General features: G+C 38.6%; 1 protein-coding gene across 11 annotated transcripts; it reads left to right on the top strand.

Annotated features, from left to right (window-relative positions):
* The first annotated feature begins 1,451 nt into the window (after positions 1–1,451).
* Positions 1,452–23,136, top strand: ldb1a (LIM domain binding 1a). 11 transcript variants are annotated; one of them, XM_016511706.1, is made up of 13 exons: positions 1,452–1,599; positions 1,764–1,798; positions 4,618–4,718; positions 16,818–16,920; positions 17,127–17,171; positions 18,441–18,516; positions 18,737–18,839; positions 18,983–19,155; positions 19,490–19,612; positions 20,227–20,310; positions 20,391–20,514; positions 20,603–20,754; positions 21,276–21,895. In XM_016511706.1, exons 3-13 carry the CDS (start codon positions 4,691–4,693, stop codon positions 21,504–21,506), a joined length of 1,242 nt encoding a protein of 413 aa, XP_016367192.1. In that variant the 5' UTR covers positions 1,452–1,599; positions 1,764–1,798; positions 4,618–4,690; the 3' UTR covers positions 21,507–21,895. The 11 variants fall into 11 exon arrangements, with proteins under 11 accessions (XP_016367192.1, XP_016367182.1, XP_016367207.1 ...); XM_016511696.1 differs by having other exon boundaries at positions 1,453–1,599; positions 4,621–4,718; positions 18,734–18,839; XM_016511721.1 differs by having other exon boundaries at positions 1,453–1,599; positions 20,603–20,748.
* The last annotated feature ends 1,059 nt before the right edge of the window (positions 23,137–24,195 follow it).

Here is a 24,195-nt window from a genome sequence, read left to right as displayed (position 1 = left end):
TGACAAATCTCGTAAACATGTAAAATACAACCATACAATACATTAAAAAGTAACCCTTAAAAAAAAAAAAAAAAAAAAAAAAAACTCCAACTATTCTGAGCCTAAGTAGATGTCCCAGCCTAACCAGTTGAAGAGAGCCTAAAACTCCTTTAAAACCAGTCTCCAGGCCAGTCTGACCAGGCTGCGAGACTAGCAGACCGGTTTAGGCTGGTTTAAGATGATTTTTGGCGGGTTTCAGGCAATTTTCAGCTGGTCAGGCCTGAAGACCAGCTGTCCATTCAGATAAAAATAGCTCAGCCAGACTGGGAGTCCACCTTAAAGGGGTAATATGATGCGATTTCTATATTTAAAGAATTTGCCACTGACGATTCAAACGCGAGTTTTGAGCAGTGAGTAGCGCTTGTTGTTTGTCATTTCTCCAATCACAAATGCAGGCATGGGTTTGTTTACGCGGCGCGATGCAATGTGTAAAAAGGCAGTATAAGTCATTAAAGGCGGGGCATAGAGGAGAAACAATTATGTACAGTATGTGGAAAATAATGTTTTTTTAACCTTAAACCGCATAAACACATTTCATTGCACCAAATACACAAAATAATGTTATTTTTAGCAACATCATATGGCCCTTTAAACCAGCTCAGACTAACAAACCAAGGGGGTATTTACACAACAGCTTTCAACTAAAAACTGAAAACATTTTATGAGTTTTGGCTGTTCATTTACACTACAACAGTGTTTTGTTGGCCTGACGAGGAAAACTATTGAAAACGTGTTTCAAAGTTCAAGTTACCTTTATCGTCTTAATGTAAACTACAAAAATTACAAAGTGACATCGCCATCTACTGGCCTGGCATGCTTATAGCATTTTTTTGTCGTTTTCGTTGATCAGTGTGAACAGGGATCGTCTGTATGGAAAACTTTTTAAAAACACAAAGAAGAAACTTCTCCGTTTTTTGTACATTGTTGCCATATAAACGTCCCCCAAGTTTTTTTCAGCAAGCCAATAAACCGTTCTTATTCGCAACGCCGAATAATTCGCAACTCTTCCCATTCAATTTAACTAGGCAGACTCTTTGCTTCGTTTAACATAGTGTCTGAAAGGATCCGTCTCCAAACGTTGATTTGTGACACATTTGGCGTGTTCTCAAATAACCTTCACATTAAGCAGCGTCCGTCCTCATCTTAGGTCACATGTGGCTGGGCTCCTGGGGCCCAGAACGAGTAGAGTTAATTGAACACAAGGCGCCCGTCCGCCTGCCTACGTGCTCGCCGCCTGAGTGGAACTGTGTATTTCCAGCGAGCGAGAGACAGAATAATGCCGTGCCCTGTGTGCCCCGGCGAGCTATCGCTGCTCTGCCGTTGCCATGGTGACAGTGCCCTCACTGGGTACAGCGGGCTGGAGAAGTTGCTCTGGCTCTGCGTCATATTTATTCCAGTGGATCCGTGCGCTCTCTCCCGCCTCCTCCTTTTGCTCTCCTCTACGTTCTCTCTCTTTCTCTCTCTTTCTCTCTGTCCATGCTTTTTAGGGCTAATTGACCCAGCTCCAGATCATCAATACGACGAGCTTCGACTACCACAAACGGCACAGACTCCGAAAAGGTAAAATGTGGTGAGGCAAACAATGTGGAACTTGATTAGACTCATTTGCTTTTATTGAACTCGAGCTGTTTTAGTGTAATAAACGGACTGCATTTTGTGTTGTTTTCATGCACTTAATTGGATCAAGAGTTGATTGTAGATCCTTCCTCTCTGTTTCTCGACAGCGCGACCGGGAACACCAGCGTAACTGCGAGGGAAGGTGAGTGAGTGTCAGCGCACACAGGTAAACATCTAAGCTTCCATAATGGTGGTGTCAGAGGAAAGACAGAGGAGGGATCATCTTTGTTTTCAGCAGAGTCGGAGTGTGAGAGCGTGTGACTGAGGACGAAAGAGAGAGAGGGAGGGAGGGAGAGCGGGACCTGATTGTGCAGTCTGTGGTGAAGAGCATCTCCCGAGGCTCAGGGCTTCAAAGCCAATCTGTGGCTCTGAAAACAAAAAGCCATTTCCTACAGCAGCGCACAGAAACCCTTCAGTGTGAAATTATTCTCAGTGGAGTGGCTCTCTTTGTTCTTTGCTCGCTGTGTTTCGGACCGCAGCTCCTCTCGGCTGAAGAAAGTAAATCAGATGAGTTCATTAAAGGCATTTCTGGAGTAAGTAATAGCAGGGACTCGTCTGATTTTACATCCGACTGGCGGGTCGTTCGTGCGCGCGTGGGATTGAGAGTGTTGTCACTGTGTCATCAGCATATTGATTTTGAGTGACAGGTGACGTATAATAACAGCAGTACGATGAAAGCAGTGCCCTGTTCCCTAGATACGCCGGATGAGAGTCTGTGAAATCAAGAGGTTGCTGAGTGCTCTCTCACTCCCCCCTCTCTGGAGTTGTCAGGCGGCTTTGACAGGGTACGTAAAGGACCAGTGGTGTGTGAGATTCGGTAGTTAGAAGCACAGCCCACTGGAGGGAGAGGCTTTGAGAAGGGAGAGCGAGGGAGGCGTCGGATCGATCGCGGGACTGACACGGAGCGGGTGCCATGTGGACGGGGACCTCTGTCTGTCCTTTGGGACTATGAGAAAGCCAATGAGTCTTTAAAAAAGGGAGGGCTGAAGATGTGAATGTGCACTTAGACAAAGACGAATGCTGAGCTTTTTATACTTGCAAAGTGAATAACTTCTACAGTGTATTGTTTGATGTGAGTGCTCAGCCAGTTTTAGATACTGATTCCTTGAAGAAATTAGACCCCTTAGCACACTCTAAGGAGGCTGTTTCTCCAATGTCCCAGTACTCCAGGTACGTTTTGCATTTTTAATCTAAACTGTCTGTAGCCATTAACTGAACCATTTTCTTGTCTGTACAAATAAATGGCAGTTGCCACGTTTATAGAACAAGGTATTTCTATGTTTTTGGACAGGTTGCATGGAAATACCATTGTATTCTTAAAAGTACTTTGATGTACCATTTAGACATCATGCTATATGAATATGGTAACAAAATCATTAAGAATCATTACTGTACTAATTGAAAAAAAGATATTACTGCGTTTCTGATCATAGTATTCTTAAAAGTACCATGTAAATGCCATGCTATATGAATATGGTAAGCATTAACAGTACCATTATCTTGTCATTATGAATAAATCACAGTTATTATACTAACAGAAAAAGTTACCATGTATAATGGGAAATGCCAAGATAACTTGATGTACCAGGTAGATAATAATGATATTATAACCATTAACGAACCATTGATTTTGTTGATGTTGTCAGTACAAATAAATCACATTTAGTGTGATTACACACACACAGACACACACACACACACACACACACACACAAAAATATATATATAAATAATTTTTGTCACTATGAATAAACCACAGTTATTGTACTTACAAAAGCCATTGCCATTGTTTTTCCATCTAATCATTGTACTCTCACAGGTGCTGATATTAAAATGATAGATAATAAAAATTACAATAATATATATTTTTCAATATAATATTCCAAATATAAATAAAACAAACTATAATCAGTTATTTTAAATTCTACAAGTGAATTTAGTCATCACAATATTATAATCTGCAGTATAAAGATTGAGATTTAATTTATTAAATGTTATTAAATAAGTGTCTTTTATATTAATATTTACTATACTAATATTACTTATATTTGCTGTTTGCTAATAACTTCTAGGTAAATATTTACTATAAAAAATGTGTATAATAATATATATTATACAGACATTAACATTTGTTAAATGATGGCAAAGGTAATTAAAGGGAAATAAGCATGTACAACTGAATATCTAATATTTATTGATACTGATAAATGTAAAAAAGTATCTCTAATATATTTTTTGACTAATAACTGATATGGTACCGTACCAATATATTGTGCATGTCTCCCCCACAGTACTTTTCTGTGAATGTATCAAAGAGTGAATAATGCATAGCAATGCATAGGTTACTGAAATGTACAGAACATGGAAAGAGCAGAAGGACGGCTGTATGAGGAGAAGGCAGATCAGTCATGCAGCAGATAGAGTGTGTGTGTCTCACTCTGGCAGGGGTGAGCTGTACAGCGGACCCCAGGGAGCATCAGGAGGGCAGGCTGTACGTGTGCTTGTGTGTGTATGTGTGTGTGTTTATGCAGTGTGTCGTAGCTCCACTAGGCGGTAATGACTCCTTGCCTCTGGGCTCTGGCTGCCTCTGTTTATCTCCGTTAGCAGCACAAGGCAAAAATAGGCAATACATAGAGAGAAAAAAAGAACAGCATCACATGGCCACTGTGCGCTAAAATGTGCCTCACAGGTCACTTTGACAATGTTGGCTCTCGCTTTCCCTCTCCCTCCCTCTCTGACCCTCTCCTGTGTCACACACACACACTCTGTCTCTCTCACTCTCATATTTTCTCCCTCCCACAAGTATTGCAATTTGCATATTAATGAACCTGGGTGCAGTGTCGAGCAGGAGTGTAATTCCTACTTCCTGTTTCTCGCTGAGCTCTTGTTTCTACATTTTGATTTTTTGTGCCCTCCTCCTGCTGACTCCCCACCCCCTTTCTGCCTGTTTCTATTTCTCAGAAGAAGCCCATGCTAACAGTGCGTGGACTGAACAACACCATTTCATTAAGAGCAGTGCCAAACATGTGAGAAGATGTCTGTTGGAGGTTGTGCTTGCCCAGGTAAGAGCTTTAATTCCCTCTCTTCTGCATGGACAGCTTCAGGCAGGAGCTGCGAAACAGCATGGGGTTTTTGGGAATGAAAGGATACTACACCTAGAAGATTTCACATCTCTTTTGCTCCATTACTGTGGGCCACTTAGGTCATATGTTGCATTGCATTGCATCTATGGCCTGTTTATTTGAACTGGAAAGGAGCATTAAATAAATCAGCATTCCTGTAGGGTGACATTTGATTTAGAAGTTCATTTGTGTCATTTATTTCTGCACGTAATGGCAAGCATTTGTTCATGATCTCAGAGCAGAGACTTCCTGGACATTGCTGTGACTTGACTAGCCTCTGACTGGTGTGTATAGTTGTGTGGAGTGCTGTCCTTTTGTCAAATGACGTCAGCCATCGCTCACATCTTAAAGTGCTTTGCATAGAGAAACAAGTAAAGGCTTTTGATTGAGCAGGACACTGTGGCAGTTTAACTTCTGACGGTTATGAAAAACATATTCTCTTTGTTTTTCCTTCATGAATCATGTTCTGAAAACAATTTTAGGCGTTGGTTGGTCATTTGTGCCAATGGCAGGAAATAATATAAAGAAAAAACTTCAGACACAAATTCGTTCATCTGCATTGCAAACATTTTTCACATGTTGAAGGCATTTGAAATCAAAGGCATTAGCTTTTTTGTCAGCTGTTCTTGCTTTGAGACTGTTGAATAGAGAAATCTTAAACATCTGTCTTGACTAATTTATATAGGAATTGCACAATCAGTCACAAGCATAAATCACTGTAAACTTTGCATACAAATTAGCCTTATTTTACATTTGTTAACTTTTATAAATAGTTATAGTTATTTTAGTATTATTACTTACATTTATAATGCATAAACCAATATTGGTTTATTCATATTTATAAATATAATACTTTTATATATTTATGCATCTATATTTATTATTAGTTTATAAATACTTATTTGTTATGCACACCAATAAGCTCTGTTCATTTATGTATGAATTAATTTATTTATACTTTTAAATATTTACATTGATGTTTACATCTATTCATATTTATAAAAATATTTGTATTTATAAATCTCCATATTTTTTTATTTGTTTATATATATTTAAATGTTTTGTTTTATATTTATATAATATTTGTATTTACTCACTTGCATTTAAAGTATACAATTTGATCGGTTCAAATCAAACCCAATACTTTGCCAGCACCACACTCTACTATGGGACTGAATCTTCATAAAAATCAAGTGATGCTCCTAAAGACGTGGCTTCATGTTGGTGATCTGACAGCAAGTATCCTCATAGGGAATCTCCGTTCAATGGCGGCATGAAATGTTTGGTCATACACCGTTAAAGCTGCTAAGATTTGGAAATCTATCTGTCTGTCTGAAAGTGTCTGAATGTTACCTGTTGGCCCTGTAATGAAAGAGCGTAGCTGGTTTGAGTGTGGTCAAATATGCTGGAAGCAGTGATGTAGCATATGTTGACTTTGCTGTGCAGCCCAGTGTGCGCCATCACCTAAACAGAGAGGACAAATTTACACCACTAGACACAAGGCACCCTTGTTTCTGACCCAGTATTTTTCTCTCACAAGTTCTAGTCTCTAAATCACTTAAATACGTTTTTAATCGAGTCCATATGTTCAGTCCATAGGAGTTTCCAAGTACCAAACTTCATGTTCTTAAGATCTGTGGCATCATGGAAAGACACATACAGGGCACATAACGTCTGTCCTCTCCCTCACTGCGATAAAGATTAAAAACAGGGTGAATGGCATCAAGGCAAGTTTGGACCAGTGTGGGGATTGTTTCTGTGCCATAAACACAAGGCAAGCAGTTTCTTCAGACGTTCTCAAGTCAGATTTTTATCTCCGCGCAAGAGGCAGCCACAAAAACCTCTCTGGCAACCCCATTGATAAACAAGCCAAAATTTGGCACGTTGCGTTTGTTTAAAATCAAGTCACAAGGGTACATTTTTACAAGCGTAGTCATGGAAATTTCCACAGACATGTGTCCTGTCTGATTGCTTTCCTTTTTTGTGAGGAGGGAGGCGGGAAAGAGGACGAAGAGAAGAAAGAAGGAAACGGGGCGAGACTGAAACAGAGGCTCGGAGCACGAGAGATGGCTCTTTCTTGCTTTTGTGTGGGGTCCCACTGCGCCGTTTCATAAAAGGCAGAAGAGCACCGTAAAAAACTGCTTGTGATGTTCACCTCTGTCAGAAACACGATGCAATCTGTGTTTACAGCGCACACCCCTCCCCTCAACACAGGTTTTGTTTGAAGTCTGGTTTGTTTACATTCCTATGCTCATGTGGGCTGCACATACAGTGGGCCGCCGTGATCTTCCCATCTGGATTTGCGGATATATCGCTGAGCGTGGATTGCATGCTTTTAATGGCCTCTTTTATAGCTTTGTTTGAGCTAGATAACAACCCATACCGACGCTTTTAAATGATACTAAGCTCCATCCAGCTGCTCTCTGCCACTCGACTCTCTACCTCTCACCCACAGGCACTTGATATCAGCATGTGTCCTGTTACCTCATGCAGAAAGTCACATGGCCCCTTGATTAGAAGGAAATGACTTTAAGTAAAGCTAAAATAGCAACCTCGGTCACAAAGCAAGCCTGTTTCAAGTTGCACAATGACGAAAGGGTTAGGGTGTGCCCGTCAAGTTAGGAGAAGCTGTGCTGATTTACTGTCTCCCTGCTGGATTGGCAATGCCTGTGCATGGTGGGTTTAGCGTGCATTTGTGTGTGCGTGTGCAACATCTCCCCCCTCTCCAGCCCGTGGCTCACTGATCTGTCTCATTACACAGAGCTAGAACAAAATGGCTTCCTGTACAGAAAAAAATCAGCTCCCCTCAACTTGTCAGTGTTAGATGGGGATGTTAGAACTCGTTATGTCACGTGTCAGCGATTGTGAGGGAATATTAGATGAGAGCTGGCATTTGCCAGCTGCATGACTCCACCACAGCAAGAACCAATGCGCTGTTTGAACAAAAATGACACATGATTTTACAGACTGAATGAAGATTTATTAGTGGTGCTTGGTAGGATAAGCATCACTATTGCTATTGCTTATATTTGTACCTCTATTTGTATTCAGATTTGGCATGTGACTCACTGTTTGTGCTGTGGATATGAATGATTCCTTAAATTGTGCGAATTGATGATAAAAGGTTTGCTGTTACTTTTCCATGTGTTTTCAAACTGTCATCCTTCTGGGCACCACAGGGTCACAGAAGGGTGCATGCTAGGGGTCTCAATATAAACAAATATGTAATCCTTTTTACCACACTCACAGAATTTGACAGTATTAATTCAAAATGTTGTTTTAGGGCAGTCAAAATCAGCACTTTTGTAGTTTCTTAGTAAAAAAAAAAAAAAAAAGGTCAGTTAGTACATAAAAAAAACAACTTTTCTCACACCGTTTAAATGGGTCACAACTTTTCAAATCTTCTGCAGGTAATCACACCAGTATGCCACTTAAATGTGATATTGCTATTACATAGGCTGCTAGTTTAATAAACAGATATATATATTTTTTAAAACATAGAATAGTTAATAAAATAAAATTGAGCAACTTACCTTTTACACACAATATAACCAGTTACTGTACCTACTGTTGTGCCAGAAACACACAGTAGTACAGTTTTGTTCCTAAATGAATCAGTGTTTTTGAACGAATCGTTTGAGTGAATGAATCAATGACTCCTGAAAACACTTGAATTCGAAACAGTGCACTATATTGTAGAAAAAGTAATAGACCTATGCTATTAAGCTACTCGGAATTCTGTCTCATATTCTTGATTGGATCCTGTTTTTGAGCAAATGATTTAATATATGATCAAATGACTCACTTATACAGACAGTCACTTGTCGCCACCTGCTGGTGTAATTAAGTAATTTGTAGTAAGAGTGATTGGGTTAAAGGGATAGTTCACCCAAAAATGAAAATTCTGTCATTAATTACTCACCCTCATGTCGTTCCAAACCCGTAAGACCTCCATTCATCTTCGAAACACAAATTAAGATATTTTGATGCATTCCGAGAGATCTCTGACCCTCCCATAGACAGCAAGCATACTACCTAGGTCAAGGTCCAGAAACATAGCAAGGACATCGTTAAAATAATCCATGTGACATCAGTGGTTCAACCGTCATTTTACAAAGCTACGAGAATACTTTTTGTGCGCAAAGAAAACACGTTGGATACTTTGTCTACGTTGTCTATGCTTTGATCTGAATGAAAACAACGTATCCGTGTGACGCAGCTGACACAGAACAGAATGCTGTTTATGTTCAGTGGATACTCTCTAAAATGGCGCCAGGGTGACGCTGAGAAGACAAATTGTTGAATAAAGTCGTTATTTTTGTTTTCTTTGCGCACATAAAGTATTCTCGTAGCTTTGTAAAATTACGGTTGAACCACTGATGTCACATGGATTAATTTACGATGTCCTTGCTACGTTTCTGGACCTTGACCATGGTAGTATGCTTGCTGTCTATGGGAGGGTCAGAGATCTCTTGGAATTTATAAAAAAATATCTTAATTTGTGTTCTGAAGATGAACGGAGGTCTTACGGGTTTGGAACGACATGAGGGTGAGAAATTAATGACAGAATTTTCATTTTTGAGTGAACTATCCCTTTAAGAAATCCTTTCATTAGACTAGACTTACTCTGAAGGTAGAAGCCAAGCAATCTAGAAAGCAGAATATAATGGAGACTTTTTGCTAGGGGTTGACTCTTTACTTGGGCTAATAAACTGCTTTGCATCTAACGTTACCCAAAACATTCTAGGAACTGCATAGCAACACCCTGACTTCATGGTGGTGACTTTTGCATGGGCAAATACTTTGTTCAGAAAATGTTAGAATGTAATTTTGCAATCATGATAAATAGCAGCTGCTTTAGTTGGACCCGAATAATTGTATAGATTAGCAATTGTAAATGTAAGACCGAGTGTATTGCAGAACTGCAGTAATAAAATGAGAAGTAAGCAAAGGCATCTGTATCTTGTAGAGTGACGAGGATCAGCTGTTTGCTTCTCTATGATTTCCAGCTCAGTGGCTCCTACCCTGAGACCTCAATAAACTCTCATGACCGGACCCTGCGGCTGCTGTTGCCAATGGAAACACACAGAGTATGATTACAACAGACCCCACACTCTGTATAACTGAAGTGTGTGTTTTATGTAGGGAACACCTAAAGTGCCAGATCTGATTAATTCCCAATGACAGCAAATGTGTTTTCCTCAGTATGTTTTACTGCTCATTGATTTTTCTCAGCATTCTCATCAAGTATTTCTCCTGCTGCTTTTTGAGGTCTGACACTGGTGTTTGATGGCATAGAGTGTTTGCCAACAAAGTCAACAAACACCACAGTTGCTTATTAGTCATTTATCAGACGCTTTCATATCCAAAGTGACTTGCAGTATATTTATTACAGGTCCAGTCCCCATGGAGTGACCTGCGGTTAAGTGCTTTGCCACATCTTTAACCACTAAGCCACCACTGCAGTGCAGCAGGAGGCAGAATATTTACAGTATATTTGTTAAGCCTGGGCATTTCAGAGCCCTCATCTTATTTCCTCTCACAGCAGCGCAACGCGTGTTTCTGAGTGATTTAACAGCTTAAAGAGATGCTTGCAACAAAAGAAGCCAGTCAATTTAATCCACCAGTGGGTTCACTTAGCTTTGCATACGTCTCTGGCAATCAAATGCGTGTAAGACTTTTAGGTGGTAATGAGTGGTTTGGCATGAAAAGAAAGGAATCACCTGTAGAGCACAAGCTTTAGAAGAGCCTGCGAGACAGTTTGATCCCTGCTGGGTCATCAGAGCATCATCGTCTGGAAAACCAGAGGCACAGAAGCGCCAGATTGTCATAGCAAAGTCGGAATTGACCCTTTTTTTTTGGTAGAAATTTTATTCAACAAAGTATGCATTAAGTTGATCAGACGTGACAGTAAACAAATTTAGAATGCTACAAGATTTTTATTTCAAATAAATGCTGCTCTTTTGAACTTTTTATTCGTCAAAAAATTATAAAAATGGATGTCACAAAAATATGAAGGAGCATAACTCTTTTCGACATTGATAATAATAAGAAATGAAGACCAAATAAGCATAGAATGATTTCTGACTGGAGTAATAACCATTATGGGAATAAACTGTATTTTAAAATGTATTCAAATAGAAAAGAGTTATTTTAAATTGTAGTAATATTTTACAATATTACTGTTTTTACTGTATTTAATCAAATAAATGTAGTGTTTTATTGAATAAAACATTTAAACATTTAAAGATAATCAAAATTTTCCTCCTGTTATATTGTACTGAAATATGAAAAAAAAAAAAAATCCAGATTTTACCAACATATTAGCATGTACAGTTTATATTTTCTCAATAATGATTTTACCATGACTTTTCCAGTTTGTGATGACAGGATAACATTTAATTTAGCAAAATAAACACTTCAGAATATAAAATATTTCTATTGACTATAGAAAGACTTGAGAAATTTTCATGACTGTTTAAGATTTCATTAATTTCCAATCACACGTTTGAAATTCCCTAAATCTACAAGTTTTCCAAGACCTAAACAAAATATTCATGCATGCGGTATATAAATGCTTAATCTGGATCTAGGGATTTATTACACCGATTTCATGAAAAATTCATGAAAAAAAGTGTAGACCATCTTTTGTGAACAGCACATGAGATTCCTCTCCCGCATATTGCTCTGAGTGGAGGACAGACATTAAGATATGATTTGTACTGCAGTCATTCCCCCACAGTAGTTAGTATGGCCCTCACATATGTCGTCTGTCGCCAGAGCATTATCGCGCTCTGCCAGCCGTGTAGCTGTGAGCAGCCTGGGTGAGCGTGAGGCACATGGCTCCTCCTGTGCTTGTGTTTGGGAGAGATGAGGCAGTGGCATAACAAAGAGCCCCTGGAGCACTGAGAGGCAAGCAGAGGTCTCATCAGGGAGAAAGATTTTGTCAGCCATGTCGGTGGAGGGTGGAGTTTTTCCCACAGAGGCAATCCTTCATTCGAACCAGAGGAGTTCAAATGGGAACAGCTTCACTGCTGCAGATGAAGGACGTTCATAAAGCTTCGTAAAGCTCGTAAATGAATTCAGCAAGAGCCCCCAGTGGAAGTTTAGCTATAATCGTTTTCTTGTTCAGCATGTCTGAATGAGCCATTTAACCAAGCATCTTATTAGATCCATAAGTTATCAGACCCACGTTGAGGTACCTGTCATCCTGATTTTGCACGCTAATTTATATAATCTTCATTGGCTCCCTTAATACTCGTGTGTAATTGTGAAGTTGGCCCGTAGTTTCTTTGCTAAATTTGTGCTACAGTCCTTGGACTTCAGAAGATTTGGGGTTTATGCACGTTCGTGACACTAGGGGGCGATGTTGTTCTATCTGAGGGAGTCTAACCCAACACTGGAATTTATTAGAAATGTATTATGTGCTGATTTGACCCACAGCCAGTTTAATATACAGTAGAGTCTTTAGTAAAGTCTCTGGCTTGAATGCTCTTAATCATTCTGAAAGTTGACCCCAAAATTAAGTTGATGTAATCATTTACTCACCTAAACTTGTATGCCTTTCTTTCTTTTGTGGAACATAAAAGAAGATATTTTTAAAAATGTTACAATGAAACTCCACATTCTTCCTTTAATAAAACTGGCATTTTGATCCCAGTGATCACCGTTTTTATGTAATTAGGAAAAAATGAAATGAAAAAATTATGAATTTTATTTGATTGATTTAGTGTGTAATGTAACAAAATATTCAAAGTATTTTTAATATATGTTTTTTGTGACTGGGTATGTTTATGCATAAACCCAAGTAATAATAAAAAAACAATCTTACATTATGGATCATAAATTCAATGTCTCTGTTACTTAAGTGGAGAAGATGAGAAACGTATCATCAGCTTAACAGAGCTGCTCATACTTGCAAAAAACTAAAAAGAGTAAAGAACATGTTTGCTTGGAAACCAGTTTCAATTTTAAATTCAAATTTGTATTTAAATTTTAAAATGAAATCATTTACCTGTTGAAAGTGTGTTGGCAGTCTGAGGAGTTGGATTAAATCAGTAATGAGGTGCTTTGACAGTTACAGATTTGTAAAACAAAAAGGTGGAAATAAAGAACCCTGAACTCTAACAAAAAGAACCATTTCATCATAAAAGGATTCTACAGCATGCTATGGTTCTTAATAGATAAAGAACCTAAAGAACCAACTTTTTCTTTTTTAGAGTGCAGCCCTATCCAGTATTTCATTAGGTTTATGCTCCTCTTTTTAAAAAAACTTTTTCTGAGAAAGTACTAAAATATCACAAGGAAAAAGTTCAGCATGATAGAATTTGCATATTTATTTGCATATTTATATTGCCTGTGAAGACAGGACAGTGGAATTTGTTTTCGTGACATCGCCAACCAATAGTACCAAATTATAGGAACAGTCCTTTTGCGGCAAAGGTGCTTTTGCTGGAGATCGCTCTCTGCAGAGTTTATTTCCATAACCGCTCGAACACCTGTCTGTAATTTTGAATGTTTGATTATAGTTGGAACTGGATCTCCACGACTGAGCCAGCAGTCTTTTAGATAGTTTCCAGCCCAGATCTTTCGCTTTAAGCAACACGATCACTCTGTTACATATATTGGCATTTATAGATTGCAAGTTATGATCACACTGAGCCTGTCATCTTTAGCTTATATTCCATATAACTCTTAATAAAACCAATTTAAAATAAAGTCTAGATTTTTGCTCTCACTATTCATCATAATAGTCTTTAAAACACACACACACACACACACACACACACACACAGTTGGTTTACGGGGACTCTCCATAGGTGTAATGGTTTTTATGCTGTACAAACGGTATTCGCTATCGCCCTACACCTAAACCTACCCCCTACAGAAAACTGTGCATTTTTAGATTTTCAAAAAAACTCCATTTATGTTTTTTAAGCCTTTGGAATTATAGAGACACAGGCAGTGTCCTTATAAACCTCTTTCATATTGTAATACCATTTGTGTCCTTGTAAACCTCCCAAACCAGTGCACACACACACACCTTAAACATCTATTAATTCTAAATAAGTTTTCTATGCATTCTGTAAGTCTCCAATTCCTTGTCTGAGCATACATAATTATTCAAACACAAGGGCTTATGGGTGTTTCCACTGTCCCACATCGCAGCATGAGCTCGTTATTTTGTAGTTTTACAGTAATTTGCTGTTGCAGGAGAAGATGAAGCCTGTAGTGATTTCACAGTCAATTTTTGGTTGTAATATTTTATTGTAGCAAATCAGTTAAACCTCATAAATTCTGGCAATTAGGTTTTGTGACAGATTCACAGCTCTCAATTTTTCTGAAAGATCCAAATGACTTCAGTTGTGACATTAATGAAATGAACATGGACAAATTCAAAAATATAAATATAAGACAGATTTAAATATACTAATTGTATATCATGTATATTATAAAATGTATGTTTCATGTTTCTTGTATATTTTATAAATATATAAAATATTTAAATATAGCTACATTCTAATTTTTTTGTGTTTTCTTTTTTTATTGCATATTATATACATATACAATTTTTAACTTGCAAAGTTTCAGATGTTTTTATGCATTCTTCTTTACTTTTTTAACAATCAAAGTTACTTGTTAGTTTGAGTGCTACAAACTAACTTTAAATAAATGATTTTAGAGAGAGTAGCACTAGCAGGGTCTTCAAAAGATGTGTAGGTGGTGTAAACAAAGCACCCAGTCATGTGCTAGTTATTTACTTATTTATTCAAGTTTAACTGTTGTCAACTCTAAAGTGGTTTCTTGTTTCTCTTTTGACACATTTACAATATAGGCTTTCGACGTGAAGTGCATGTTTGCAGGATGAGGGTGCAGGCAGTAGTAGAGTGTGTCTGGGGGAGGGGTGGGTTTGATTGGAGGGGGCCGCGAAGGGTTGATGCTCCACCAGAGCAGGGAGTGTTGAGGGGGGTTGCACGGAGAGAAAGAAGGGCCTCTACTATTGTTCATGAGCAGGAACAAAGGGTCGCACGGGCACTTTTCCTCGTTACCCCATTGAGTCCGGTTCCCGTTTAACACGGTCTACAACTACCAGCGCTGAAGCTGCATTTTGTAACTGCTTTTTGCACACCACCATGGTTTGAACGGGCTGATGTTTCAACTCACGTCTCTTTAACAACAGCGACCGACAGAGCGGGATTATAATCAGGGAGCACCGGGGAGAGAGCGTCGAATTCCAGCTTGGATTCCTGCAGGTGCGCTTGAGTTTGAGTGCAACGCTAATTCATAGCAACGTTTCGTTGTAAAGCGAGAAAACGTGAAAATAAATGCGTTGAATTGCGTCGCCATGGTGATGCTGTTTAAACTGTTGGGATAATCCGCGAACCTGCGCGGGCCTCGCCTGTGTTCCAAGCCAGGCCTGGCTAAGCTAGGCTATCAAGTTTGTCGTTATAGTACACAAATATCGAGACTTGCTATGAATCATTTGCTAAAAATAAATCAGCGATACGTGTTTTGAATTAAGTGACGTGTCTTTTAAAAGTAGTTCAGTGTACTTGTTTTTTATGAAATGTATTAAGTAGTGTGGCTACACCTTAGTAGTAGCTTAGCACAAATGTTTTCCCCAACAACAGAGAGAGGAGGATGAAGAAGTGGTTGCTATTAATCTGTTTGAATATGCATTAAATGCAGTCCTTTGCAATATCATAAGTTTTAATTGTTTTAAATTATTATCATTTGGGATTAAAATTGATTTTTTTTAACTTTGTGTGTAAATAGCGTTATGGCTACACCTTAGTAGTAGCTTAGCACAAATGTTTTCCCCAACAACAGAGAGAGGAGGATGAAGAAGTGGTTGCTATTAATCTGTTTGAATATGCATTAAATGCAGTCCTTTGCAATATCATAAGTTTTAATTGTTTTAAATTATTATCATTACTTTGTGTGTAAATAGCGTTATAACGCATGTTGTTTTTTTGGTAAATTCTGTGTAAACTTTAATCAAACAGTGTGTGCAATTCTTAGAACATGACTGAGAATTAATTAATGCATTAAGTTTCTCAGATACACTATAAAAAGCAGCTCTGATGTGAAGAGAGTACTTGGAAAAAGAATGTGCATGACATGTCTTAATTTATTTGAACTATGCTGATTTCTAAAACTCACAGAGACACAACATTGACAGGATGGTGTAGAATAGTAGAATGGCAGATCTGTGTGACCATGCATCATCTTCCCAGTTTTTCTGGTTGACTGTCATGCAAAATTTGGAAATATCAGGGAAATCTAATATTGTGAAAAGTTATGGATATTCCTATAGTGAATATAAATGTTTGTTACGCTAATTCAAATTATTTAATTATTCTTTAGAAATTCCATTCCTTTTTTACTTTTATTGTATTGCGTTTATATATTGTGACACAAATGTACACAAATCATGAAGTGCACTTTACGGATAATGTTGCATTATAATAATTGACTGAAATTGTGCATTGCATTAGATTAGTCTTTGTCAGGCATGTTTTTGGGTTGCTTTTAGCTTGCTGTTTCAGTTTAAATGAATTACACAGCAGGGCTAACTGGAGTTACTTGAATCCCTTATATGGGATGGGGGATGGGGCTGTCATAAGCTACAGGGAAATCATCACAATGTCACGTGATCACATAATGTTGTTTGCTGACCAGGGTGTGGGGGGGAACTATCAATCTTAACAATATATATTTATCATATTTATTATTTCAGAGAGATATTAAATATTAAAGGTACCATTTCCATCAGTCTTAGATCTGCATACATTTCACTAAGCTAATTGCAAGGCTAGACAGGGGGCACAAATAAGTCAAGCTGCCTAATATATTCAAAAATATGACGTTATGGAGAAGTTAGCACAAAAATAGACGTCTTGTTTACCTACAGTTGCACTAAATGCATCAGGATTTTACTGGATGTGTTTGTAGGCCTGTCTGTATATTCTGTGAATGGACTCTAAATCTGAATGTACAGTCTGTTATGTCTGAATGGTGTTCTCTCTCATTATCTAGGCTGTTCGTCCAAGTCATTCAAGCTGTACTCCCCAAAGGAGCCCCCTAACGGTAGTGCCTTCCCTCCATTTCACCCAGGCGCAATGCTGGATAGAGATGTGGGGTGAGACTTGTGATTATTGTTTTACATGGTGAAGAAGATATAATATGTGTTTGTCTAATATGTGTGTGTGTGGCCATTTTCTAGTTTTAAAGTAGTAGTTGTTTGGCATCTAGCTAGCACCTATCTAAAGTAAACTGATAATACACTAGATATTTAATATGAAAGTTGCTAATTTTAAGGTCTTAATAATGCTCTTTATATTGCAGTCCGACACCGATGTATCCCCCCTCTTACATGGAGCCTGGAATAGGGTAAGTACTTACTTGGCCGTTGAAATTTGTGTCTACAGCAGTTTATTTTCAGGAGACAGACAACAGGGTGTAATACAAAGTGGATGTACTAAAACAAAAAGCTTTTGGTTTCACTGAATATTATAAACTACCACAAGCCTTTTCAGACTCTGCTCTGCCTATTGAAATACTATTCACTCATATTGTTTGGTTATTTTCTTGAGAAAAGTTGAAATTTATTGTTATATAATTCATACATACACTACTGTTCAAAGGTTTGTGGTCAGTAAGTTTTTTTTAAAGGGGTCATATGATGTTGCTAAAAAGAACATTATTTTGTGTATTTGGTGTAATGAAATGTGTTTATGCGGTTTAAGGTTAAAAAAACACATTATTTTCCACATACTGTACATTATTGTTTCTCCTCTATGCCCCGCCTTTCTGAAACGCGTCGATTTTTACAAAACTCATCGGTCTGAAAAACAAACCCAGCGTCACACACAGCGGCCTAGAGTGAGCGGCGGCGGCCTAGAGTGAGCAGAGGCGGCGGGCTTGAGAACGGCACGGTCCGGCGGATTCGACGAAGGAGCTACATGTGACGACCTCGGGCTGGACTCCGCTTCGTCCACGGTGAAAGCCGTGGATCGATCCGGCGATCCACAACGCAAAGTTGTATTTCCTCAGCAACCAGCACAGATCAGCTCCAGGCATGACGAAGCCATATCGTCCTCTTTTGGAAGGCCAAACGAAGTAGTTTTGCTTTCACAACGAAACACACAGCGCCTTCACGACATGGCGGCTGCGGCAACAATACTACAGCGAGAATAAAAGTTACGCCTTCTTTCTTTGCGTGAACATTTAAGCGGTGTTATGCAAATCTTCCCACATCGTGATGTAGACGTGGGGGCGTGTTAGAACGAGCCGTTTTAGGTAGGTGTGGCTGACTCTTAACTTTTATAAAGAATATCTCTTTGGATTTGAGACTTTAGTCTTTGCAACTTTACAGGTCTTCTTTATGCACCAAGAGCTTGTAACACTCCAAAATTGAAATCGCATCATATGATCCCTTTTAATGTTTTTGAAAGTTGTTTCCTATACTCACCATTTACTGTGAACTATTATTACAATATAAGTAACTGTTTTGTTATATTTTTTAAATATATTTTATTTCTGAGATACCAAAGCTGAATTTTCAGCAGCCATTACTCGTCTTCAATGTCACATGATGCTTTAGAAATCATTCAAATATGATGATTTGCTGCTCAAGAAACATTTCTTATCATGTTACAGGAGGCACACACCGTATGGAAATCAAACAGACTACAGAATATTTGAGCTCAACAAAAGACTACAGAATTGGTCAGAGGTATAAAAAAAAAATCACATTCATTAACATTCATGGTACACAAATTTTAAAAGGGAGCTACGGAAATCTTATTTTCATTTGTTGAAATGGAAACAGTAGTTTGTTGGCATGCATGCAAATCATGCAAAATCATGGAATTTACTTGCTGCTTGTTTAGCAAATGTAAGTTTATTTTAATTAAGATTATAGGTGAATAGTGTTTTCTGTGCTTTCTCAGCAGGACTGTGACAATTTGTGGTGGGATGCGTTCACTACAGAGTTTTTTGAAGACGATGCAATGCTGACGATCACTTTCTGTCTGGAAGATGGGCCCAAACGATATAGTAATGTCCTGTTTTGTAAAGTCACTTCAGTGATTTTAATGTTTGTGTTTGAACTTGACCCTGAATAATCAAATATAGACGGAGACATGAGAACATGCATTCATATTCTGGTTTTCCCCACTGTATCCGAATCCTATTTCCAGCTATTGGTAGGACGTTGATCCCTCGGTACTTCAGGAGTATTTTTGAGGGTGGGGCCACTGAACTCTTCTATGTGCTGAAACATCCCAAGGAGTCTTTCCACAATAACTTTGTGTCCCTGGACTGCGATCAGTGCACCATGGTTACACAGAACGGCAAACCCATGTTCACACAGGTATCGTTTTCCTTTGCGTTTATTGCCACAGTTTTAAAACATTAACTATGCATATCCTTTGGTATGAACACCGTTGTACACCACACCACACTTTATGCAAAGTTTATTATCAGAAATAAATCCTAAAAATAGCCTTCATGTGTTGCCCGTTCATTTCCTTTTCAAAGTGAACGTGGTGTCAGAGAAGGCGCACATTAACTCTTGTTGTGATCTTAAATGGAATTCGGAGTACTTCCATTAAATAAGCTCTGCAATAAGAACATAACAATTGAGTTTAAAGCAGGCCACTTCCACCTTTTTTTGATGTTACTGAGAAGTCCTTTCATCTCCTCAGGTGTGTGTGGAGGGCAGACTGTACCTGGAGTTTATGTTTGATGACATGATGCGTATAAAGACGTGGCACTTCAGCATCAGACAGCACAGAGAGGTCGTGCCGAGGAGCATCCTGGCAATGCATGTGAGTTTAGGATATTTATTTGTACTGTTTTCAATCCTTTGTTGCTACAGCATTTATTCACATCATTTCAGTACTTTCAGTATTGACAATCCTTATGGATTTGTCCTAGACCCCCTACTCAATTATATATTTACACAACTGTTTAAAAGTCTGGGGTCAGGATGTTTTTTTTTTTTAAAGAAATGATTACTTTTATTTACCAAGGACACATTCAATTGATCAAAAGTAACAGTAAACACATTCAGAATGCTATAAATGATTTATGGTTCACATAAATTCTGTTTCAATTCATCAAGAAATCCTGGTAAAAAAAGGTATCATGGTTTCCACAAAAATATTAAGCAAATATAATATATTATTAATATAAATATTAAGCATATTAAGTTTAGTTTTACTTAATAATTGTAAAGACATTTTAAGAAAAGATTCCCTACCTTTTAACTGTGTTTGCTTTATTTTTTATTTTTTTAAGTCAAGTTTTGTTAAAAAAATGACCCACCTTGTAGTTTCAATAGATGTCTTTAGCATAACTTGTGCTTGTCTTTGGTAAATCATGGGCAAAAACCATGTCTGCACACAATTTTTGTTGATTTACTAAATTTCTTCCTCAACAGGCCCAAGACCCCCAAATGCTTGACCAGCTATCAAAAAACATCACAAGATGTGGCTTATCTAACTCTACGCTGAACTACCTCCGAGTAAGTTCATTTCCATCAGTCTACAGAACGGTCGATGTGAATTAAAAAACATTGCTAACAGGTTTTTTTCTCTCCCACAGCTTTGTGTAATCCTGGAGCCCATGCAGGAGCTGATGTCCAGACACAAGACGTACAGTCTCAGCCCACGAGACTGCCTCAAAACCTGTCTGTTTCAGAAATGGCAGCGGATGGTGGCCCCACCAGGTGAGAATGGGGCGACTTTCATCTCAAAATCAAACATCCAGCAGTGTCCCACCCGAGCCTCAGATATCTCCTTTTGCTCTTTGTCCAGCCGAGCCAGCAAGACAAGCCCCCAACAAGCGAAGGAAGCGAAAAATGTCCGGCGGCAGCACGATGAGTTCCGGAGGGGGCAACAACAACAACAACAGCAACAGTAAAAAGAAAAGTCCAGCCAGCAGTTTTGCGCTCTCCAGCCAGGTACCTGTAAGCATCTCATTTTGATGTCCATTTTGAGCTATGGGAGACGGGTTAGCGGGAGGAGGGTGGACCAATGCTTGTATTCAAGTTATGCCTCATATTAGGAAGACAGACCCAACATAGAGACAAGTGGACATGATCCAATGCTGGGCAGTCCCTGGTCCTTTAGGGCCGCAGGTCTGTGGGTTTTTTGTGCTTTTTGTCAGTCTGTTGGGTGTTTTGAGCTCCAGAGACGCAGCCAACACTAGAGACCCGAGGTGGAATGAACCCATGCAGCACTCAAGGATCCGGGATGCCCACCATGGCAGAGCTATTTAGTGTTCAGCATGGTGAACGTAGCCTTTTCACATACAGCACTGCTGGTTTAAGTTCCCGTGCTGATTTGGGCTTGTAGTGGGCAGAATAGTGGAGGTGTAGTTCCTCAGTGCCATCTGCAGTTCAATGTGGTGTAGAAAGCCACCGCGTCCCCCTACGGAGCACCCCCGGGTTGCGGGGATAATGTTTGCGTCCCTTCCTGTCCCCTGCAGGATGTGATGATGGTGGGAGAGCCCACTCTGATGGGAGGGGAGTTCGGGGACGAGGATGAGCGGCTCATCACACGGCTGGAGAACACACAGTTTGATGCGGCCAATGGCATCGACGACGAGGACAGTTTCAACAGTTCCCCCGCCCTGGGCACCAACAGCCCCTGGAACAGCAAAGCTCCTTCCAGCCAGGAGAGCAAAAATGACAACCCCACCTCACAGTCATCGCAGTAGAAGTGTTAGGGGCTAGCGAAAGGCTCGAGGACCCCTCACTCGCAAGACCCGGTCCTAGACTTCTGCTTTGACAAGTCCTCAATTGGCCACACGTGAAATTGGCCCTCCTCTTCCTCTGTCGCCGTCAGACATTCCGTTTTGTTGATTCTTTTGTTTCTTTGAGAGTCGTTTTCCAACATGTCTAGATCAGGCTTAGCGATCAGGCTGTGGGTTATTGTTCCAACCTCGGGTCTCTCTGTGCGTGCTGTGCTTTGACACGCATGGCCATTTCTGTTGTGCTCACTTGACAGGAAAGGATCACTTTTTATCTGACCGTTTAGTGATATGACCATTGTGTGCACCTCAGATTCAAACCCAAAGCTCCATTTTTAAAAACTCAATGATTTGTTTTGTAGGACCTGGTTGGAACAAAAACCTGTACAGTTCCGGAGCTTGAGGACCGGAGTTGAGAACCACTACGTAAAGTCCTTTAAGTAAAACTAAATAAAGTGTAAAGCATCGATGTTCTTGAGTTTGGTCATGCCCGAAATGGTCACTGAGAGCTTGCCTGACCATTACGCCAGACTCAAAAGAAGTGTTCGGGGGTTTTTTTGTTGGTTTTTTTAAATTGTTTGCATTCTGTTTAGTTCCTTGTCCTTTTTTATTTTTTTATAACGATTTCTAAAGTGAAAAAATAAGCAAGCAAACAAAAACTCTAAATATCCTTTGCACTCTTGTCACTGTATTTTGGATCTATTTTTCTTAAAAAAGGATTGATGAATTTTGTTCTTATTAAAACAAAAAATTGATGATCTTTAACTGGAAAACGCTGTCAATCTCGATGTAAAATAACAAATTTTGTATTGTTATTGTTATCAATATTATTGTAAGTAGATGCTAATTTGCTCTAAGCTTTACACCTATCTGTCTTTGTTTCTGTTTTAATCGTCTTTGAAAATGAGATTACATGATCATAGCATGTATGTCTGGGAACTGCATGTGTCAGACATTAGCTATCGCAGCTGTAACAGTCTCATTGTTCGCAGGATCTAAATCCTACACTGTTAGTACAACGGCTGGTGACACATTTTGTCCCGAGACCGTAGCTATAAACATTTTGTTTCCTGGAGATTTTTAGCCTATTGAAAAGAACAGGCTGAGCTCAATACCTGTCGTTCACACTGATTATTAGTTTGCTTTGAAAGTCTAGGGAAAATATCAAATTAGTAAGCCAGTTATTGTTTTTTTTACCCGATGCTACAGACCAAGGAGCAAGATCCTTTAATCAACACATTTATATAATATTTTTGTTTTTTTATCATTTTGTTTGTGTATTTGTGATTGTATATTTAAGATTGTAGCCAAGTTCTGTATAAGTGTAATTCTATTTACTCTTCTTAGGACCCTTGTGCCCTTCACCCCTTCATATGTCAAGTAAAACTGAACCTCTCATTTCAAATTGTTTCTAGATGCATTAAAGGTACAACTACCTTTTACACGAGAAGGTAGATTATAGTTTTTAAGTCAATGTACAATGTATTTATTTTTTTAAAGTCTTTGCCATTGCATTATATCGAGACGATACATGTTGCTGTGTATTTGATGTTGCCTTTGTACATTTTCACTTGTTTTTTTTTCCCTCAACCTAAGATGATATATTAGTCCTTGAATGAATCCTTAAGAATTCTTATTAAAATTTGGATAATTAAGCATAATCCTAATTCCAAGAAGTCCCTTTGAGGTTACATTGTATTAGGTTTTAAAACACCAGAGGGCACTCCATTGTAGGGCTTCCATTGACTTATAAAAATGGTCTAAGACCTAAACTATGGTTAAATATAACCATTCTAAGGCATTAGAAATCCAAAATTCATTTTTCTTCAATGTCACTTGTGAAATACAGTGTTGTTTCTGGTTAATTTCTCAAATCGGCCATAAAGCAGGTGTGCTCTTTTCTGTGTTTTCAGAGCACCTTTGTTTGTGGTTGTTTTACGGATATATTTTTGCCTCGTGTCTGCCATTGACAGTTGATATATGGTACCAATAAAACATTTTCACAAGCTATCATGCCTGGTATGTGGTTGAAATATACACATCAACAGTACATTAAAAACTATGAGAGGCTTCCTCAACACTGGGTTTCTGATAAGAAATGTGAACAACTCTTAATAGTCAAAACTAGAGTGTTACTGACACTTCATATTTCCAGGTAGATCTGCAAACAGATCCAGATCTGGAAGTGTTTTTGTTGTACTTTACGGTTAGTACTGTGTTTGCTAACCTGGTCGTTTGTAAGTGATAAATCAATCGAAGGCCACCAGGAAGCATGCATATCCTACTTTTTAACAGAACTTAAATTGCTAAGGCAGTTAACGGGAACAATAAGGAAACTATTTAAAATGTCCCATGACAATTGTTTTTGTTCTTTGAATAAGTTAAAGCAGGAACATTGGTATTAAATATTTGGAATTCTTAGCAATATTATTAGTTTTAAATCCAACTTATCCACATGTGCTTATTCATCTGCCGTTAAATGTTTTTGGGTAAAAGATGTGACACTCACTTTGTTCAGATCTATTACGGCATTAATAAATGCAATTCTAACCAAAAATAATTTAAATGCACCCACTAATGTTTTCAATTAATAAATCAAAAGTCATTGGATATTCTTGAATTGTTAGTTCACACAAATATGAAAAATCTGTTAATT

Source organism: Sinocyclocheilus rhinocerous, unplaced genomic scaffold (genome assembly GCF_001515625.1).
Source record: "Sinocyclocheilus rhinocerous isolate Xijiao unplaced genomic scaffold, SAMN03320098_v1.1 scaffold1243, whole genome shotgun sequence".
Classification (NCBI taxonomy): domain Eukaryota; kingdom Metazoa; phylum Chordata; class Actinopteri; order Cypriniformes; family Cyprinidae; genus Sinocyclocheilus; species Sinocyclocheilus rhinocerous.
The sequence above is the reverse complement of the archived record's forward strand: the minus strand, read 5'-3'. Positions and strand labels throughout refer to the sequence as shown.